Raw genomic sequence first — 17,166 nt, 5'->3', positions numbered from 1 at the left:
TTCTCATAAATCTAAAAGGGTGAAGGAGCTCTGTTGAAACGTTATGCACTCCCCACGGTCTTTCCGCAGAGAGGAGGCGTAATGCACATTTACACCGAAATGTGTTTTGCCTTGCGAAGGCAGAGGTTTGCGATGGGAAACACTGGCAGCCTTATCTGTGTGTCTGCTCCTTAGCTTGGGCTGAGGTCCTGAAGCTGGGTACAGTGCTCTGGCTGGGAGCTGCCATCTGTGTGTTGTGTTCCCTCTGGCACACGCGTTTCTTATGCTACAAAGTTCCCCATTGCTAGAAAAGTGCCTGTTTAGCTTTGTTCTTCTGCGTTTTGATCTCTTCTGTTTCTTTCCATTCTTCAGATATGAATCCCCAAATATTGCCTTACGCTGTGGAATTATGCTGAGAGAGTGTATCCGGCATGAACCCTTGGCCAAAATCGTACTTTTTTCAGAACAGTTCAGAGACTTTTTTAAATACGTGGAAATGTCAACATTTGATATAGCTTCTGATGCTTTTGCTACATTCAAGGTAAATTATTCAATACCTGCATCATAGCGTTGCGTCAAGAATGGCACTCCATCAGTAGTCATCACTGAATGTTGTGTTGCCTTTAAACTGGGTGGCTTTTTTATTGTTCTGTAAAGGATATAATTAATCCTCGGTCTGTTTGTAACAGGATTCACAACAGTGATCGAGTCTGCAAAGAATCTTTAATTCAATACAGATTTACATTTCACTAATGTTCTTCATCTTGATAACCCAAGGCCTTTTATGCAACCATTTAAAGCTCAAATTAATCATGTATTATGTACAGTTCTTGTAAAATGCATAACCTTTTTCTCTCCCTACCTTCCCCCGGAGATGAAACCACTACCTATCGTGACCACAACCAGTAAATAGAAGGAATCATTTAAAATTCAGTTTTAAAATCCTCTAGTTTTTGCTGCCCCTTCTGAGTTCGGCAGTCAAGTTTAGACTAATGCCGTGCCTGATGATTATTTTACAACTTATTTGTATGCTTGCTTTTGTGACCCATGGTTCAGTGTAAGGACCGTACTGCTACAAGCTAAGTAGGTGAAAGCACCGTGTAGACTCTGTGTAGAGTCTCTGCGTTGTATTAAAAATGAAGTTGGGTGAAGCTTGCCAAATTTCTTGGAGTTTGTATGTGATCATCACCTTGCCTGCCAGGTGCTAGTATAGTCTTTGAGCAAAAAGGGAAGATTAGTCTATTTCTGAAAAATAATTTAAGAAAGCTGGGGAAAATTCTTTTCAGGTAAAGACTCTTCTAAATATAGACATAACTCCTTCTTTCTTCTATCACTGGGTTCCTTGCTGTCATAGAAACACGTTCATTCTTTCCTCTCAGAGCTAATTAGAAACATGATTAGATAGACCTTAGGAATAACTGTAAGGAATGAGTTCAGCTCAGCGATTCAACGCATCCTGAAACCTGGCCTCAGTTTTTACTAACCTACTGAATGCGGTAAAGATTTGCATAATGGAGATAACCTTGCATTCGTCAGTAATGAGTTGAGCAGGATTACCAATTCAAACACTCGTTAACAAATAGCAGCATCTTTCAAGTATTTTAAGTTGCACTGTCATTGTGTGTGTTAGCTAAATGTTATGAAAGTGGAAGTAGCACAGAAATACAGACAAGCAAAAATATATGTGCAGGACTGTATAAAAATGCAGCTGAGGTCTTTAAATCCTCTGTCTCTGGCATTTTACCCTGTGCTCGGAAGAGTATTGGTTTCTCGTCAGAAAAAGTGCTCCTGGACTCTGTTCCCAGCTTGGCAGAAGAGATCTGCATCTTTTGTCCAGGTCCTGCTTTGAGGACGACAGCAGAGTGTGTGGTTGGTGATGGACAGTCTTCACCCCAGGCAGGATGGGGACAAGGGTCAGTTAAGCTGCGGCAAGGACCACAGACTGCTGCGACCCTCCCCAAAAAAGAGGGATTGATGTCGTTCACAGATCTACAGCTGTGGTACTTACTTCTGTCCCCTGTGATCCGAGTGTATTTTTAGCAGGATTTAAAAATAGGATTCTACGTCCTCACGTGCACTGGAAAGAGAGGAGTATGAGGGCAGATCATCCTCAGACATAGGTCAGAAATCACCTTTTAAAATGCTTGGGGAAAACCTATAAACTGCATTTTTTTTAAATTGCCTCTTATTTTAAATTGCCTGACTTGATACATGGTCAGTTCTGGAAATAAACCGGCTGTTCATCTCATCTCCTATTTGTCTGTTACTCTGAATAGCTGGAACAGCAAGAAGTGATGTGGAAGCAACTGAACCATGAAATGTGGAGCTACCTCATTTCTAATACTGTAAAAATAAGTGCTACGATTGCTCGCTGGCTGGATTACTGAACTCATGTTTTCAGTTCTCTTTCCCCCATGTTGGGTTTGTAGTGTTGCCACCAGGGTGTCTGGTTCAGAGCTGAAAGCCTTGGATAGTCTATGCACCAGAGGAGGGCTTAATTAAATGTGCATTTAAGTCTGAGGATATTTATAGTAGGGAAGTATTGGAATTTTTGATGATCTGGAGATGTACTTCTTAATTAAATTCAGCCAGGTGCACTGCAGAGAGGAAACAGAGCTGCTAAAAATGCAGAGGAAAGCAGCTTGTATTTAGAGATACATTTGGCTGTGGAGGGTACCCGCAGCAGTTGGGAAGAGTGCTGATTGAATACTGCTGCTCCAGGCTCTCTTGTGATTTTGTATGAAAAACTCATTTTGGATTATATTCCATTTGTGCCCCCTATTGAAAAATGTTGTACTTGCCTCTTAAGTGCCCTGCATAAAAGCTTGTGAATCACATTTGTTGCACTCAGCCTTTTAAACTGCTATTATTGCAGTCCTGCTAAATAAAGGAATGTATTAAAAACATGTACTGGATTTTATAGCACTCTGCTTTCCTCTTATAATGGATGGTAAAAATAAATTAAAGGATTAGTATGTAAAGGATTTCTTTCATTTGTGGTGCTGTAGAGGATGTCTCTCTGCATCTGCTTCAGCTACTCATCAGCTTCAGTCTCTGACTGTGGGTAAGGAGACCAGGGAAAAGGTGATTAAAAAGATAGCAACTGATTCACCGAAAAAATTCCGACTTGAATGGACTTCATCAGGCATTTACTGTGATCAGCGTTATGTTTTAAAGGAGGCAATAAGATAACAATTAAACTTAAATGCCTCAAACTGGCCACTTTATTTCATAGCTATTCATCCAATAAACAAACCTGATTTCTGCTGGAGCTGAACATTTGCATCTCCGTTGCTGAGCACCAGCATTCTTGATCTGTGGGAGAGGTTGCTTTAATTTAAATTCGAATTAGTTGGCCTTTTAGGATGGGATGCCTCCCATGAAGCTTTAGCTGTCTTAAAGGTCTGCTCCTGCTTGTGTCAGTAAGCCCACCCTGGGCAGAAAACCACCCACAGAAGAAATTCATCCCACCTACCTGAGACCCCTTTCTGGGGATGGAGTGGCTGTGGAGGGAGCCTGGGTGGCTAGGTTAGATCGGTGCCTAACTTTTAGGTTTGAAATAAATGAATAAATATATCCAGTAGTTGAACTGAGTCTGCATGGTATTCATTGGAGATGAGCAATAGCAACTGATCAAACTTAGCATAATTTTCCAGCTGCGGGGTAGCATGTAGATCACTTGGCTTTGGGACCATAGCTGATCCCTCCATAAAGGGTTAATTTACTGTCTTCCTTTCTGCCACCCCAGTTTATTGTGAGTACTGTGCACGATGACCTTAGGAAAAGGTGGGAGTCAAAAGGAATATAAAGAGTGAGTGTTAGAATAGTTTTATATTGATTCTGTGAGCATTCACTGAATTCTCCTTAAAATCCTAATAAACACACAATGCAGTATTGTTTTTAAATGCTTTCTGTCTATAGAAATCATGTTGTAAATACCTTCTAAACGATGACCTGGTAAAAAATGTTAAAATACATTTGAGAATCAAGGGACAATCAAATGAGCATGCTCTCTCAGGTAACCTTTCTCTGTTCTTCCCCAGGACCTGTTAACGCGACACAAACTGTTGGTAGCAGAATTTCTGGAACAAAATTACGATGCGGTAAGTGTAAATGAAAGAACAATTTTTTTTTTTAAATCTGTTTGTGCTTAGCTGGAAAAAGTTCCATGCTTCACGTAAAGTAGTCACATAGGACTGCAAAACTAAACATTGCTCTTACTAAAGCAGAATCCTCCTGTGGCGTTTGAAATACAGGTACCCCCTCTGCACACACACGGGGGCACGTGCCAAGGTTTCAGTAGCACTCATAGTTTAAAAGCAAGTTTTGCTCCTCTCTGCATGCATCATATCTCCTCATATGTGAATGGAACTGTCAATTTTGTATTTAAATAGATCATGGGGAAAAAAGCATGCACATTTTTAGTTCTGTGATACTCCAGCACCGACAGGACCATACCTATACATCATATATAATACTTTGGCACAGAGGAGAAGAGTTACTGGATGAAGTTTTAGCATTTCTGGAAATTACACGTACCTAACTGGGGGACTGAGGTGTGAGTATTCCTCTTACCATCCTAAGGCAATTAGTCCCTTGGTTTCATGCCATTTTTCACTTTGATTTTTTGGCTCGGTTTTGAACCAAACGTCGGGCAGAAAAATTCCACTGGAATCAACTAAAATTGGACTGATACAGATAATGGAATTATACTATGGGTTATGTTCTCATGTTACCTGAGGTATTCTTTTATTTCATTGCCAAACTGAAAAGGCCAAAGTCTATTTCTTCCATTCTAGAGTTACCAAGAAGGTTAAATAAAGATCAGGCTTATTATTGCTGAGTCAAATGCAGCTTAACTGGAGCAAAATTAGTGTCTCTGCTAATCTTTTCTCTTAGTACTGAAGCACTCCATTGGAACAGTCCCCATTCTACCTTTATTTAACATTTAAAATTTTAAGTATAAATTGTGGAAGTGAGCATTTTTTGATGATTCTTGGACAGCAGTGTTGGGGTTTTTTGCTTGTTTGGTAGATGGTTTGAACGTATTGTAGCATTCTCTCTCAGTCTTCTTGACCACGAGATTCCCTTGGCCCAACCCTGCAAAAGCCAGCACATGCTTGGCTCCTAGCGACCCTCGTTGTGGAAACAGCTTTAATGAACTGCTCAACTAGGAGCGGCTGAGGGAACTGGGGTTGTTCAGCCTGGAGAAGAGGAGGCTGAAGAAAGACCTTATCGCTCTCTACAACTACCTGAAAGGAGGTTGTAGCCAGGTGGGGGTCAGTCTCTTCTCCCTAGTAACAAGTGATAGGACGAGAGGAAATGGCCTCAAGTTGTGCCAGGGGAGCTTTAGACTAGATATTAGGAAAAATTTCTTCATGGAGAGAGTGGTTAGGCATTGGAACAGCCTGCCCAGGGAAGTGGTCCAATCACAGTCCCTGGAAGTATTCAAAAAACGTGTGGATGTGGTGCTTAGGGACATGGTTTAGAGGTAGACCAGGCAGTTAGGTTCATGGTTGGACTCGATGATCTCAGAGGTCTTTTCCAACCTTAATGATTCTATGATTCAAGGCAGGTGGCACCTCACAAGAGGAGTTTTTGGCATACGCCAGTATGGGATGCACCATCACCCGTTTGGGGTATTGCGTTGAATCACAAAGCAAGTCATGACCACGATGTGAGTGAGTGGACATTACACGCTGGACCCATGTGTCCTGGCAGCAGATTCACCGTCTTGTAAGAGAAGGCTGTACAGGCACTGGCTTACTTCTGTCCTAGTTGGCTCGCACTAGCTCCTGTTACACCAGTCCATATGTGGTATCCCTCTCTGCAGTATTTGGAAGAGGAGAGTTCCTGGGCATTAATTCACTGCATGATAACCAGCCAAGAAAAAAGGCCGCGAGAGCTGGGCCTGGCATTGCAGTGAAGCGTTAGAGGGTGGCATTGCTGCAGCCTCTGCTGTTGCTCTGGGGCGGGAAGGACCGGGAAGAGGAAGGATGAATATGAATCAGATGCATTTGTGTTTTCTTGTTACTCTAGATCTTTGAGGATTATGAAAAACTCCTTCATTCTGAGAATTACGTAACAAAGAGACAATCTTTGAAGGTAAAGTAAAGTTTCTCAGCACTTTCCTTCTAAATTTGAACTCCACATTATGCAGAATATCAAGATGCATGTATGGCAATGGAGCAGCCATGTACTTTCTGACAAAACAAAATAAGTGTTTGGGGATGCTGCTCCTACAGTGCACAAGAGCTCGCTGTGACTTTTATGTCCTGGATCTCTTGTGAAGCACTGGGCCGTTTCTATGAACAAGCACTATCATTTTTCTTCTGACCTCAAATCTGTACTTTGGTTGAGAATGTAGCTTAAAATGAACTTGAGAGTAATGTGATAGTCTCTGTTTGTCTGGTGCTGCTTGCTGCTACAGCACCAAGTCTGACATGACCTGCAGATGGGACCAGATAGGCGTGTTAATGTAACATCCGAATGAAATGAAGGTGTCTTTGTGGGACAGCTGCACTGCACTTGCTTCTGCCCTAGCTGGCTCACACCAGCTCCTATTACACCCAGCCCATATGTGGCATTCCTGCCTGTAGTATTTAGAAGATGAGCATTAGTGTGCATTAAGTAACTCACTGCATGATAACAAATCTAGTTACTTTCTTTTAAAGGTAGTGACATTGAAACCTCTTAGGCAAGCATTAAAATAAGTTGCTGCTTTCTTTACATTCAAAAATAGTGTGGTGGACTGAAAAACCTGTGTTTTTCTTAATTGTCTCTATAGCTGCTGGGTGAATTGATTCTGGATCGACACAATTTTGCCATCATGACAAAATACATCAGCAAACCAGAAAATCTGAAGCTGATGATGAACCTGCTGCGAGATAAAAGCCCCAACATTCAGTTTGAAGCATTCCACGTGTTCAAGGTGAGTTAGTATGAGCTGTAGAGGTGGAAGGCTTCCTCTTTTCCCCACAGAAGTGTCTTTTGAGGTGGGCAAGAGAAAGCCCAGAAAATTAAGGCAAAGGTTGGGGTTTACAGTCACTTCCAGTATTTGTGAATGCCTTAATTGAAAACCTTTCTACCACTCAGCCTCTGATTTCTGTTTGCCTTCCTTCAGGTGAGATCTAAAGCAGCATCATTTTGGTTTGGGCTGAGGGTAGTCACTCAAGTAGCGATGAGGTGGATGCTACAGGTAACAAAATGCACAGCTTCTAGGTCGTATCCAGGGTACCTTCCTCCAACTCTTAGGTCATTTTACCATGTGATTCTGGGTAAAGATTAAAAAAAAAAAAGTCTTAAACCTCTACATTAAGACCAAAAGTAGATGGTGCCAGTAGGAACACAATTTGCTTTTAAAAGTATTAAAAATATGTGGTAAATCTGAGCTTGAAATGAGTTTAATCCTTCCGTCCTTTTGCAGTGACCATTAATGCAGTCTTAAACAATTACCAGACCCAACCAGTGTCCCTTTTCTCATTATGATTTATGTTAATAAGTGAAAAGTTTACCGTTTTCCTATCAAAAAAGTTCTCTGCTCTGCGACAGAGGGTGAGTTGGATTGTTATTATGCAAAGCTACCTTTAATTTGGAATGAACACTTAATTTCAAGCTATGTAAATACAGTTGTTAATGATTTTCAGAAGAGGAATATTGAGCCTGTAAGGATATTCTTCCCCAAGATGGTTAAGAAAGATACCGGATCACACCAAAAGGCATGCTATTGCGAAAAGGTTACATCACCCTCCACAAATTCATGGTGACTTGTTGAGTTTTGTACTTCTGCCATTTCTGATTTGGAAAAAAGCTTTCAGATCTCCAGTGTGGAGGCTTAGAGGATGTGTGGCTTCTCGAAAAAGCTTTTTGATTAAAAAAAAAAAAAAAAAGCTTCAAGGAGGATTAAAAAGAAAAATTCCCTCCCTGAAATAAGCAGCTTGGTAAGCTGTTCCCTTGCTGACTTCCTCTATAGTCAGCTGAACCACTGTGAGTAACTTCTCCTCCTTATCAGGAGGTATGTGGCTCCAAGATAAGAGAGCAGTCAGGCTCCAAACACTTCCAGCCTTTGAGATGCTTATGGAGGGAAGAGATGAGAGGATTGGGCTCTCTCAGCCACTCTGTGAATAAATGCCAGATTTTTATGTAGGAAACACATGAGTTGCTGTTCCTGAATTAATGATAGGCATGGCCTAGGCCTTGGGAACAGCTGATTTTGCTTATTTTAAGAGGCATTTGAAAGGATTTGGAATCACTTGAAAGGATTCCAGTGTGCAACCATGTCACGCAGTGCTGTTTCTCCCATTCTGCCTTCCCATTCCTCCCTTCCTTTCCTTTTCCAGTATGTTGCATCCCATTTCCAGTTAGAGTGGATATTATAGGCTCAGCCTTGCTTGACCGCTTGCGATTGCTACCACGTGGAAATAATGCTGAGGCCTTTGGATGCCCAGCAAAACAAACAGTGCACGGTGGTAATGTTGTGACTCTTCAGCTCAAAGGACCAAACTCTGTCCTCAGACAGTAACCTCATGGGATGTTGTTGGTTTTTTCCAGCAGTACCCATCAGCAGCATTTAAGCGGTGCCATGGCGTGCCTCACACTACCTCGCATGCATAGTGCTTGTGGTGGGGAAATTGCAGACTCAGAGCAAAACCTGATCAGCTGGAAATTGCTCATTTATAACCACCAGCAGTGTACTAGAGTAACTCAAAGGTGCAGCAGAGCTCCCCTTTTAGGTCCTCACTAAGGACCTGGATGCAGAAACACTCAGCTTCTCCCTGGTGGGCAGAGTAGTCATAGGGTATGTTATAGAAAATTGCGTTGTGAATTAGCTTTGTAGAGCGGGTCAGAGAAGAGCATTTTCCTCTGATCTCACTTCTTAAATTGAATTCTAACTTCTTGAGAACTACTAAAGGAAATCCTTAAATATTTAACAGAATGGGGAAAAGCACTACTGGCTGGTTGTGCCCTGTTCTGCAGCATCCCTGCCTCCTGTTTCTGGGTTAGTGTCCCTCAGCCCGGTTCTCTTGTCAGCTGTAATAATTTCATGCTAATGTAACTGGGAGAGGAACCTTGTCCTCAGCTTTCAATCTCATAAATGTTAAACTGTGCCTGCATTTTTAAATGGTGCTTGCAAAATACCTGTGCAGTCCTGGTTGAAATTACAGTAGACTAACCACAGTGATTTGAAATCAAAGGTCTGCTGAGAAGTGGATACTTGCTGCTCTGTCTGAGCTGCCAAAAGATTTGGGTTTAAATTACCTGATTTAGATGTTTCACCAGTTAGACACAGTTGAAATGAAAAAGTGCTTGTTTTGTAAGCATCCAGATTCCAACACTCCCATGCCCCAGCTGACCCAAAAAAAACGCATATGACACTTAGGTCCCTGAGGCAATTCTAATTATTGGATTCAAAACTGTAAGACAGAGATGACTGTGATGAGCACCTCTAGTGCAAAAATATTTTGCAGGAACATTTTGTGGCTGAGAATGCCAGTACCCCTTCAAGCTCTGAGAACATTTCACTCATCCAGGATGCTTTGGGTGGGAAATTGAAGACAAACAGAGCACCCACTTGCAGTGCCTCCTTCCATTCTCCATTGAGGAGATGCTTGATCTTCCTCCTAGCTCCAGCTCCTTCTCTTTCTTCTGACTGAGCAAAATGGAGCTTCTGCCTCGCGGCACCATCCTAAAGGCCTGCGGCTGCTTTGTAAAGCTGGATGTCCCAGACAATGCATGCAGGAGTGTTAGCCAGTATTTAATCATCAGGAAAAGCTAATACACCTCACACCTTTCCTCCTCCTCCATAAATAATCCAATGGGGTCGCCTAGAGTTGTAGGCCTTGAGAGTCACCAGTTCTTCTCTGAACTGATTTCAGTGGAGACGTCTCAGTCTTGAGCAAGCACACTTTGAGGATCAGATACTGGGAAGGGCTCTCCAGCTCCTGTGATGGATTTGTGACAGTTATTACTGGAGCCTGCTTTGAGTTTGCCTGTAGGGGAGACCAAATCTTTCAGACACAAGTGAACGTGGTGCAGGTATTCCTTTGACCTTACGCAGGCTTGGGAAAGAGTGGCTGGAAAGCTGCCCAGTGGAAAAGGACCTGGAGGTGTTCGTCGACAGCCGGCCGAATATGAGCCAGCAGTGTGCCCAGGTGGCCAAGAGGGCCAATGGCATCCTGGCTTGTATCAGGAATAGTGTGGCAAGCAGGACTAGGGAACTGATCGTCCCCCTGTACTCAGCACTGGTGAGGCCGCACCTCGAATACTGTGTTCAGTTTTGGGCCCCTCACTCCAAGAAGGACATTGAGGTGCTGGAGCATGTCCAAAGAAGGGCAACGAAGCTGGTGAAGGGTCTAGAGCACAAGTCTTATGAGGAGCGGCTGAGGGAGCTGGGGTTGTTTAGCCTGGAGAAGAGGAGGCTGAGGGGAGACCTTATTGCTCTCTGCAACTACCTGAAAGGAGGTTGTAGCCAGGTGGGGGTCGGTCTCTTCTCCCAAGTAACAAGTTATAGGACAAGAGGAAATGGGCTCAAGCTGTGCCAGGGGAGGTTTAGATTGGATATTAGGAAAAATTTCTTCACTGAAAGGGCAGTCAGGCACTGGAACAGGCTGCCCAGGGAAGTGGTTGAGTCCCCATCCCTGGAGGTATTTAAAAGCCGGGTAGACAGGGTGCTTAGGGACATGGTTTAATGGTGGACTTGGCAGTGCTAGGTTAACGGTTGGCCTTGATGATCTTAAAGGTCTTTTCCAACCTAAACGATTCTATGATTTATAAATAAAGGCTAATAACAAGCTCTCTTGGCTTTCACGTAAACAATTAGATTATTTTGCGGAAAACACCCTGTAGTGGTGAATTGGGATTATGCAACTTTCTTGTTCTTAAGAAGACATTTAGCAAGATATATTTTAATGTTTAAATCTAAAAATAGAATGGGTACACTGTGTTTTGTGACCTTAGTTTCATTTTTCCATTCTCTTCTGTGCACATTACAGAGCTACCTCCTGCAGCTTGCTCTGCAAATGGTCTCACATAATTTGACCATGCTGACAGTTTCCTCTTGGTACGAAGCTGAAACCATGTCTGGGGGGATGTGTCCTCTCTGTTTCTTAGCTGGAGAGTTTATAGGGCAAGAAGTGTTATGCGAAGCATTGCACTATAAGCAACACGAACCGTAAGGCACTTCTGCGTGCAGTTTCCTGACGCAGTAAGATTGTGCGTGATCCCAGAGTAAATCTTAAAATACCTAATCCAGGGTATCCAACCTCTGTAATCGCTTTTGCTCTGCTGCACTCCCAAAGGGTGGTGATGCCTGGTTATTAATCATAAGGAAACAAGGTCAGATTCTCTAATCAAGAGATTTTGGTATTTGTTTGAAGAACTCCAGTGTATGACTTCTAATAGAGAAGAGAGCAACAGTTCCACTTTGGACAACTTTTGAAGCTTCAGAATTTATTTTCATTCCAGGCCTTTTGCAAATATTCACAAAATGGAACTGTGCTGAAACGGCTATTTTTAGAGTTGGAATTTTAATATGAGTATTCTCTTTATTTTGGTCTCTGTCTTATATATCTGAATTAAGTGCTCTAGAACACACAGCCTTTCATAATAAAACCATAGGTTAAACAAAGTTCTCTGTGAAGTGTTTTAGCTTCAGTTATACTTCATTTTAGTACAAATGTGCCAGATAGCGTTAATAATGATTTCTGTTTTCAGGGATTTATCTCCTCCTCTGTGACAATATGGAGTTCTGAATGTGGGGGGCTCTTTTAAAAATAAAGTCTCACGGTGGTCCTAATTCTGGGCTTTGTGAAGCTGGTTAGTTGATATGGGCAGAATTGATTCTGTTTGCTTAGCCGAAGTATTGAATAACATTTCAGGAATTTTCTGGTCCTTTAACACTCTGTCTTTATGAGTCCCTGTTGACACTGAGCAAGACTGGCAGTCAAGATGATCTTTGTTTGAATGTTCAGTTTGACAGTTTTGCAAGGGGAAGGTTATAATCTATAAATAATCGAGCAGGAAGATAAACAGGATGTGATGTCTTCTATTAAACTAAGTTCTTTAATTATTTGCTCTGGTAATACTAGTTCTAGGACCAATATGAAATGGTGGTATTTACTAGGTTTACCACTAAAACCTTCCAGTTCTGTTTGCAGATCAGACAGTTTTTACAAGAAGAATGATTTAGCTTTCTTAATTTTGAGAGTCAGCCTTCAGTTATCTTTATAAGGAGGTCTAATATCCATTGAAGGAAGACGTTCAGCACTTCAAGTTCAGGCTGTAATCAGATTATTTCTGAAAATGTGGGTCCTGTCACTTTGCTTCATTGTTTTCTTCTCCTCGTTACAAAGGGGGAACTGAACTCCAAAATTAAAAACTTTTAATGATGATCTGTAACAGTTACTTTCCTCGTCCCTGCCTGTAGTCTTATGTACTGTTTTTCTCAAAGGAAGCTTGTCCGGACAACTTAGGGCTTAATCACAGTCCAAATCCTGGAAGTATCCAGCCTCCATCAGCACGGTGACCTGCTGTGGGTCAGCACATGGGGAGCTGCATCGTGGGGCTGCTTGAGCTGAGAGCGTGAATGGCCGTAGACTCAGCCAAAGCCAAACATTCGTACCCACGAGACTTCAAGATTTGTATTCCTTAGATAAGGCACAGACTGGAAGCTGTAAAGTACATTCAGTAGTGATTTACATCCCCAAATGCTTTATTTCTCATATGGGGAACCAACGCATCAATAGCAGCGTATCAAAGTTATTTGCAAGGGAAGGGGTGTTGCTTTCAGATGCTACAGGCAGCGACAGAACAATCAGCTATCGACAGTCCATCAAGTGTGGCAAGAGCTGCGAACTGGCTGTCCGACCCACTGATGGATGTGTCCCTGGTAAGGTGCTGCACTTTGAGGGCTTGGAGCATCTCACAGGAAAGCTGTTATTTTAGAGTGGCTGCTCTGAAGGGATCCTTAGGAATTGGGGCTGTTGGTGCTACTCTTGAGAAGTTTTAGGTGGCAAGTAGGCATAAAAAGAAATTATTTGAGCTTATAGCTCAGGGCAATCAGAGAAAGGTTGTGTGGAGGCCTGTGCAAAGATGGTGTGAATAACTGTAGATACTATACTGTCACCAGGACCAAGGCCTGGCCACTAGATCAAGGAAAACTTTGTAAAAGACTTGGGGCCTGGGAGCGTTCACCCAGCACGGCAGAGGTTGCAGCTCTTTCCCCAGACGAGAGGGAAAAGTACCTTGAAGCAGGGACTCCTAGGAGCAACCTGAGGAGGAGGGATCCAGAGGAGACAAAAGCATAGGCAGGGATTAGGGCTCTTACGGCATCAGGACACCAGGATTTAAGAGTGTTACCTCACCTTTATGGAATAAAAAAAATAGTCTTACCTTCCTGTCTGGGCAGAAGTACTTAGTGTGGCACTGCTGATGTGTGCCGAGCCCCATTCCTTCCACACATTCCCCATGCGTGGCATTTTTCACACCACTCGTATAACATCCCCTAATTGGGATGTACAAAGCCTAACGATGGGTCCGGTCTGAATCCTGTCCCAGGCTTTACCAGATATTGTTTCTGGGGGCAAGGGGCTGTAACGCAGCCCCCCGGGACGGAGTGTGTGTGTTCCCCATCACGTAACGCGGCAGCTCCCTGCGCAGCTGGACGTGGCCCAGGTTGTCGTGTGGGCACAATCTCAGCGGAGATAAATGAACCTGCAGAAGAGCCCCAGGTCTGGAGCCAGCAGCCCCGGGGCTGGGCAAGTGGTGGTGCCGCCTGCGCTCGGCAGGACAACATGCCATTCTGTACTGTCAGCAAATGTTTGTTTTCATTCTGGTTTGAACAGGCTTGGAGGGAAACTGGATGTTTTCCAGTCCTGTCCATCCTTAATTTCTTCTCATCGGGTAGAGAATAACTAGAGTTATTTATGTCATTGCACAAGCGCTCCGGCGGTGTTTTGTTGACCAGCCATGGTAACCTCGGCGCGAGCCAGATGTGGGAGCTCCTCCCGGGGTGGCCAGGGGTGTGCTGCACATGTGTTCCCTGACTGATGTCTGCAGAGCCCGCATCTCCGCGGCATCCTGAGGTCCCTGGGAAGAGCTTGTCACCGCTGGCCTTTACAACTGGCCTTAAGTTTCCTGTCGTCAGCCAGCGTGTAAGGCAGAGAAAATGTTAAAGAAACAGTGTCACAGCATAGGGGGTCATGTCTAGAGCTGGAAAACTCTGCGGCTGTAGGCATTAGAGGAGGAGAAATCAGAGCACAGCTAGGTTTATCCTTAAAAACTGCTATTTGAGAAGACCAGTAAGCTCACAGCGCTGGGCTGGCTGCGCCAGGTGACTATCTGTGTCTCCCATCACCTCCCTGCATCGCCACCCTCCCCTGCTCGGCGAGGGCAGGGAAGGCGCCGGGCGCACCATGCCGCTCCTGCTGCTGGAAATTCCACGCTCCCATGAATGGATTAGGCAGAGGGAAGTGGAGCCTCTGACATATTTTTCCAAACCAAAACAAAGCTGGCAAATCTAATTTTAGCCCTAGTTTAGTATGGAAATGATATCAATACTGACACAAAGCTTTTCCATTCTCCTGATAATTAATTTCTGTGTATTTAAGTCTTGCATGTGGAAGAGGCTGAGAATTGATAGCTCACTCTCAGCAGCTGGGTTTACAATCAAATGCTTTTATCAACAAAGAGCAAAATTAAAGGGAAGCAATACCACACACAGGCATAGCTTTGCTTCAATTTGCTGTTGGACCAACATGTTTGTAACTAACTCCTCTCTCTCTGCCTTGGGACAAGGTGTGTAGCAGCTGAGTATCTACCTGCCAGCCTTCACCTGACTTGTTAGAAAATACCTTATGGGGATGATGTGACTGATGTTCCTTTCTCTCTCTCTCTGTGTCTCACTGTGCCTGGTTTTGTTTGCATGTTAGGTTTTTGTGGCCAGTCCAAACAAGACACAGCCTATTGTGGAGATCCTGTTGAAAAACCAACCCAAGCTAATTGAGTTTCTGAGCAATTTCCAGAAAGAGAGGACGGATGACGAACAATTCACTGATGAGAAGAACTACCTGATTAAGCAAATCCGAGACTTGAAAAAGCCGACAGCATGAAGAACTCCTCTCGTTTTCCACTGTAGGCATTAATCTCATTTGTTAAGTTCCTCTGTGTCCCTTAAACACCACAATAATGCTTGAGAAGGCACAGCAAGTGCCTGGTTTTTATTTTGTCTTTGTTCCTAGATGTCAAGAGTATAGGGGTTTTACATGAAAACTAAAAAACCAAAAATCTAGAATAATATATTATTTTTAATCAAGACTATAATTATTTATGTCAGTTTAGAATCTTTCTGTAATAGAAGCTGGTGTGATGGATTTTTCATTTGTGCTCAAGAAGAATGAACCTCTTTGCTTAACTTTATCAGTAAACTCAAGCTGTTGGTGAGTGCACAGAGTAGGTCTTCTGCGGACCGTAACGTTGTTCCTTTGCACCTGTAGTTGTGACTTTGTTCTAGTGCTGCACACACACAAGACTGTGAAAGAGTACGTTTGTCTCTGGAGTTAGCTGCACTTATAGATCGGGTTCTTCAGTCCAAACAGTGGGAGATGAAAGAGCAGTAAAGGTCACATTTTTGCTTTATTTTTGTGTTCTTTGATCTTTAAGTTTTCTTTTTGCCCAGATCAGAGGTTTTCTATTCAGTGCTAGGGAACGTAGGAAGACATCAGCCAGATGAGCTGTTTCTGCCTGCCTCCTGTTTTCCTGTATGTGATCTACCTTGTGCTAGAGCACAGGCTATTCCCACCAGCTCCCAAGCAGACTGATGAGAAGCAGCCCCAGGTACGCGGTGCCCATGTACCCCTCAACGGAAAGAAGGCAAGAGCAACCCCCTTCTGTTGAGGCCCATGCTGTATTGCTAATAAAGTGATCCCACACCTACTAAAATCAGCAAGAAGTCTGTCCTCAGTTTCAGCGGGAATAATATTGGGCGGTGGCCAGAGCTACGTGGCTGAATCATGCCAAGCGCTGAGCCCCAGCACCAGTGTGAGAGGAAGGTGCTCAGCGCCTTCCCATTGGGATTCAAATCCCAGCTGTGCGAGGTGGGGTTGAGCCAAGTTCGGCAAGGGGATGCTGAAGTGGCCTCAGCCTGAACCGCTGAGTGGCCTGGGGTCCCCGAGTCTCCAGCTACTCCCAAAGCTGAGAGCGTTTATTGGATACCTAAATCAAGCGTGGGAGGCCATTTAGCAGCCCCAGGCACCAGAGCCTACTTATAGTCTGGCATTCTCTATCCTTGTTCATCCCGATGTGAATCCAGGTTCTGCGCTGAAGTTGTACAGGGGGAAATGGTTGCACTGTTAATGTTTTAAGTTTAATAAGCTCTGTGGTCCAAACAGTGTTTCCCAGGTGTGTTTGAAGAGGTTTTGGGGTCTTTTGTTTTCTAGCGGGAAATGAAAATGTTACTCTGGTGCTTTATTAGGAAGTGGAGTTGGAGAGCAGGGAGTGGAAATTTCTTGAATTTTTCTGGACAGCCTAAGTTCTGAGTTTTCCTATTTGTTGTAAGAAAGACAGTTATCTAGCTAAAACTCTAGCTAATGCTTCAGATAAAAAGGCGACCCTGAATTGTAAAAACAGAACAAGACTTTTTCCTTCATAAAACTGTTGTATATTGGGGTGACTGATACTTTAATTTATGTGCTTTAGAAAAGGGATGAAATGGAACAGATTGTGGACTTGTGGTTTTTTCAGATGTCAGACATACATACACAAAAAATGTACATCTTAGTTGCCTGGAATTTAAAAAATAATATTTACAAGCTATTAAAGGCATGATTACTGATCACCCTTTATTTCTATCTCTGTTTTTTCCCCTCTTGCTTTTCTGGATAGCCAGATTCCGCGCAGTGCTCAATTCTTTCTCTCCTTTGCCAACCAGTTTCAGCAGATGGAGAGATGAGCACTTTCTTCAGAGCTAATGCACTCTGCAAGCATCACATCTGCCGCCCTGGCTGGCAGGGGGCCTGGCAACCCAGGCTGCAGTCCAGCTTAGCCTGACTGCGATCGTCACCCCCAGCCCCGTGGGCAGCGCTTGCTATCAGTGGTAGCTTGTGTGTCGATAAAAGACCTTCTCCAGAATCACAGTCCTCAGAGCTAGTCATTTAGGTCTGATCTTCTGAGATCTGGAGCCTGAAACCAAAG

At 43.5% G+C, this 17,166-nt stretch overlaps 1 protein-coding gene across 3 annotated transcripts in view; it reads left to right on the top strand.

Annotated features, from left to right (window-relative positions):
* CAB39L (calcium binding protein 39 like) overlaps nucleotides 1–16,810 on the top strand; it is a 67,155-nt gene extending 50,345 nt beyond the window's left edge. For all 3 annotated transcript variants that reach the window (XM_087756609.1, XM_087756608.1, XM_009463082.2), the window contains 5 exons: nucleotides 352–520; nucleotides 4,023–4,082; nucleotides 6,019–6,084; nucleotides 6,767–6,910; nucleotides 14,907–16,810. In XM_087756609.1, coding sequence (XP_087612735.1) covers nucleotides 352–520; nucleotides 4,023–4,082; nucleotides 6,019–6,084; nucleotides 6,767–6,910; nucleotides 14,907–15,086 — 619 coding nt within the window. In that variant the 3' untranslated portion in view covers nucleotides 15,087–16,810. The remainder of the gene's footprint in view (nucleotides 1–351; nucleotides 521–4,022; nucleotides 4,083–6,018; nucleotides 6,085–6,766; nucleotides 6,911–14,906) is intronic.
* Nucleotides 16,811–17,166: the final 356 nt, after the last annotated feature.

Source organism: Nipponia nippon, unplaced genomic scaffold, assembly GCF_047370975.1.
Source record: "Nipponia nippon isolate SJK-2023a ecotype South Korea unplaced genomic scaffold, ASM4737097v1 scaffold_2, whole genome shotgun sequence".
NCBI lineage: Eukaryota > Metazoa > Chordata > Aves > Pelecaniformes > Threskiornithidae > Nipponia > Nipponia nippon.
Note: the sequence above shows the minus strand (reverse complement) of the source record. Positions and strands in the feature narration are given on the sequence as shown.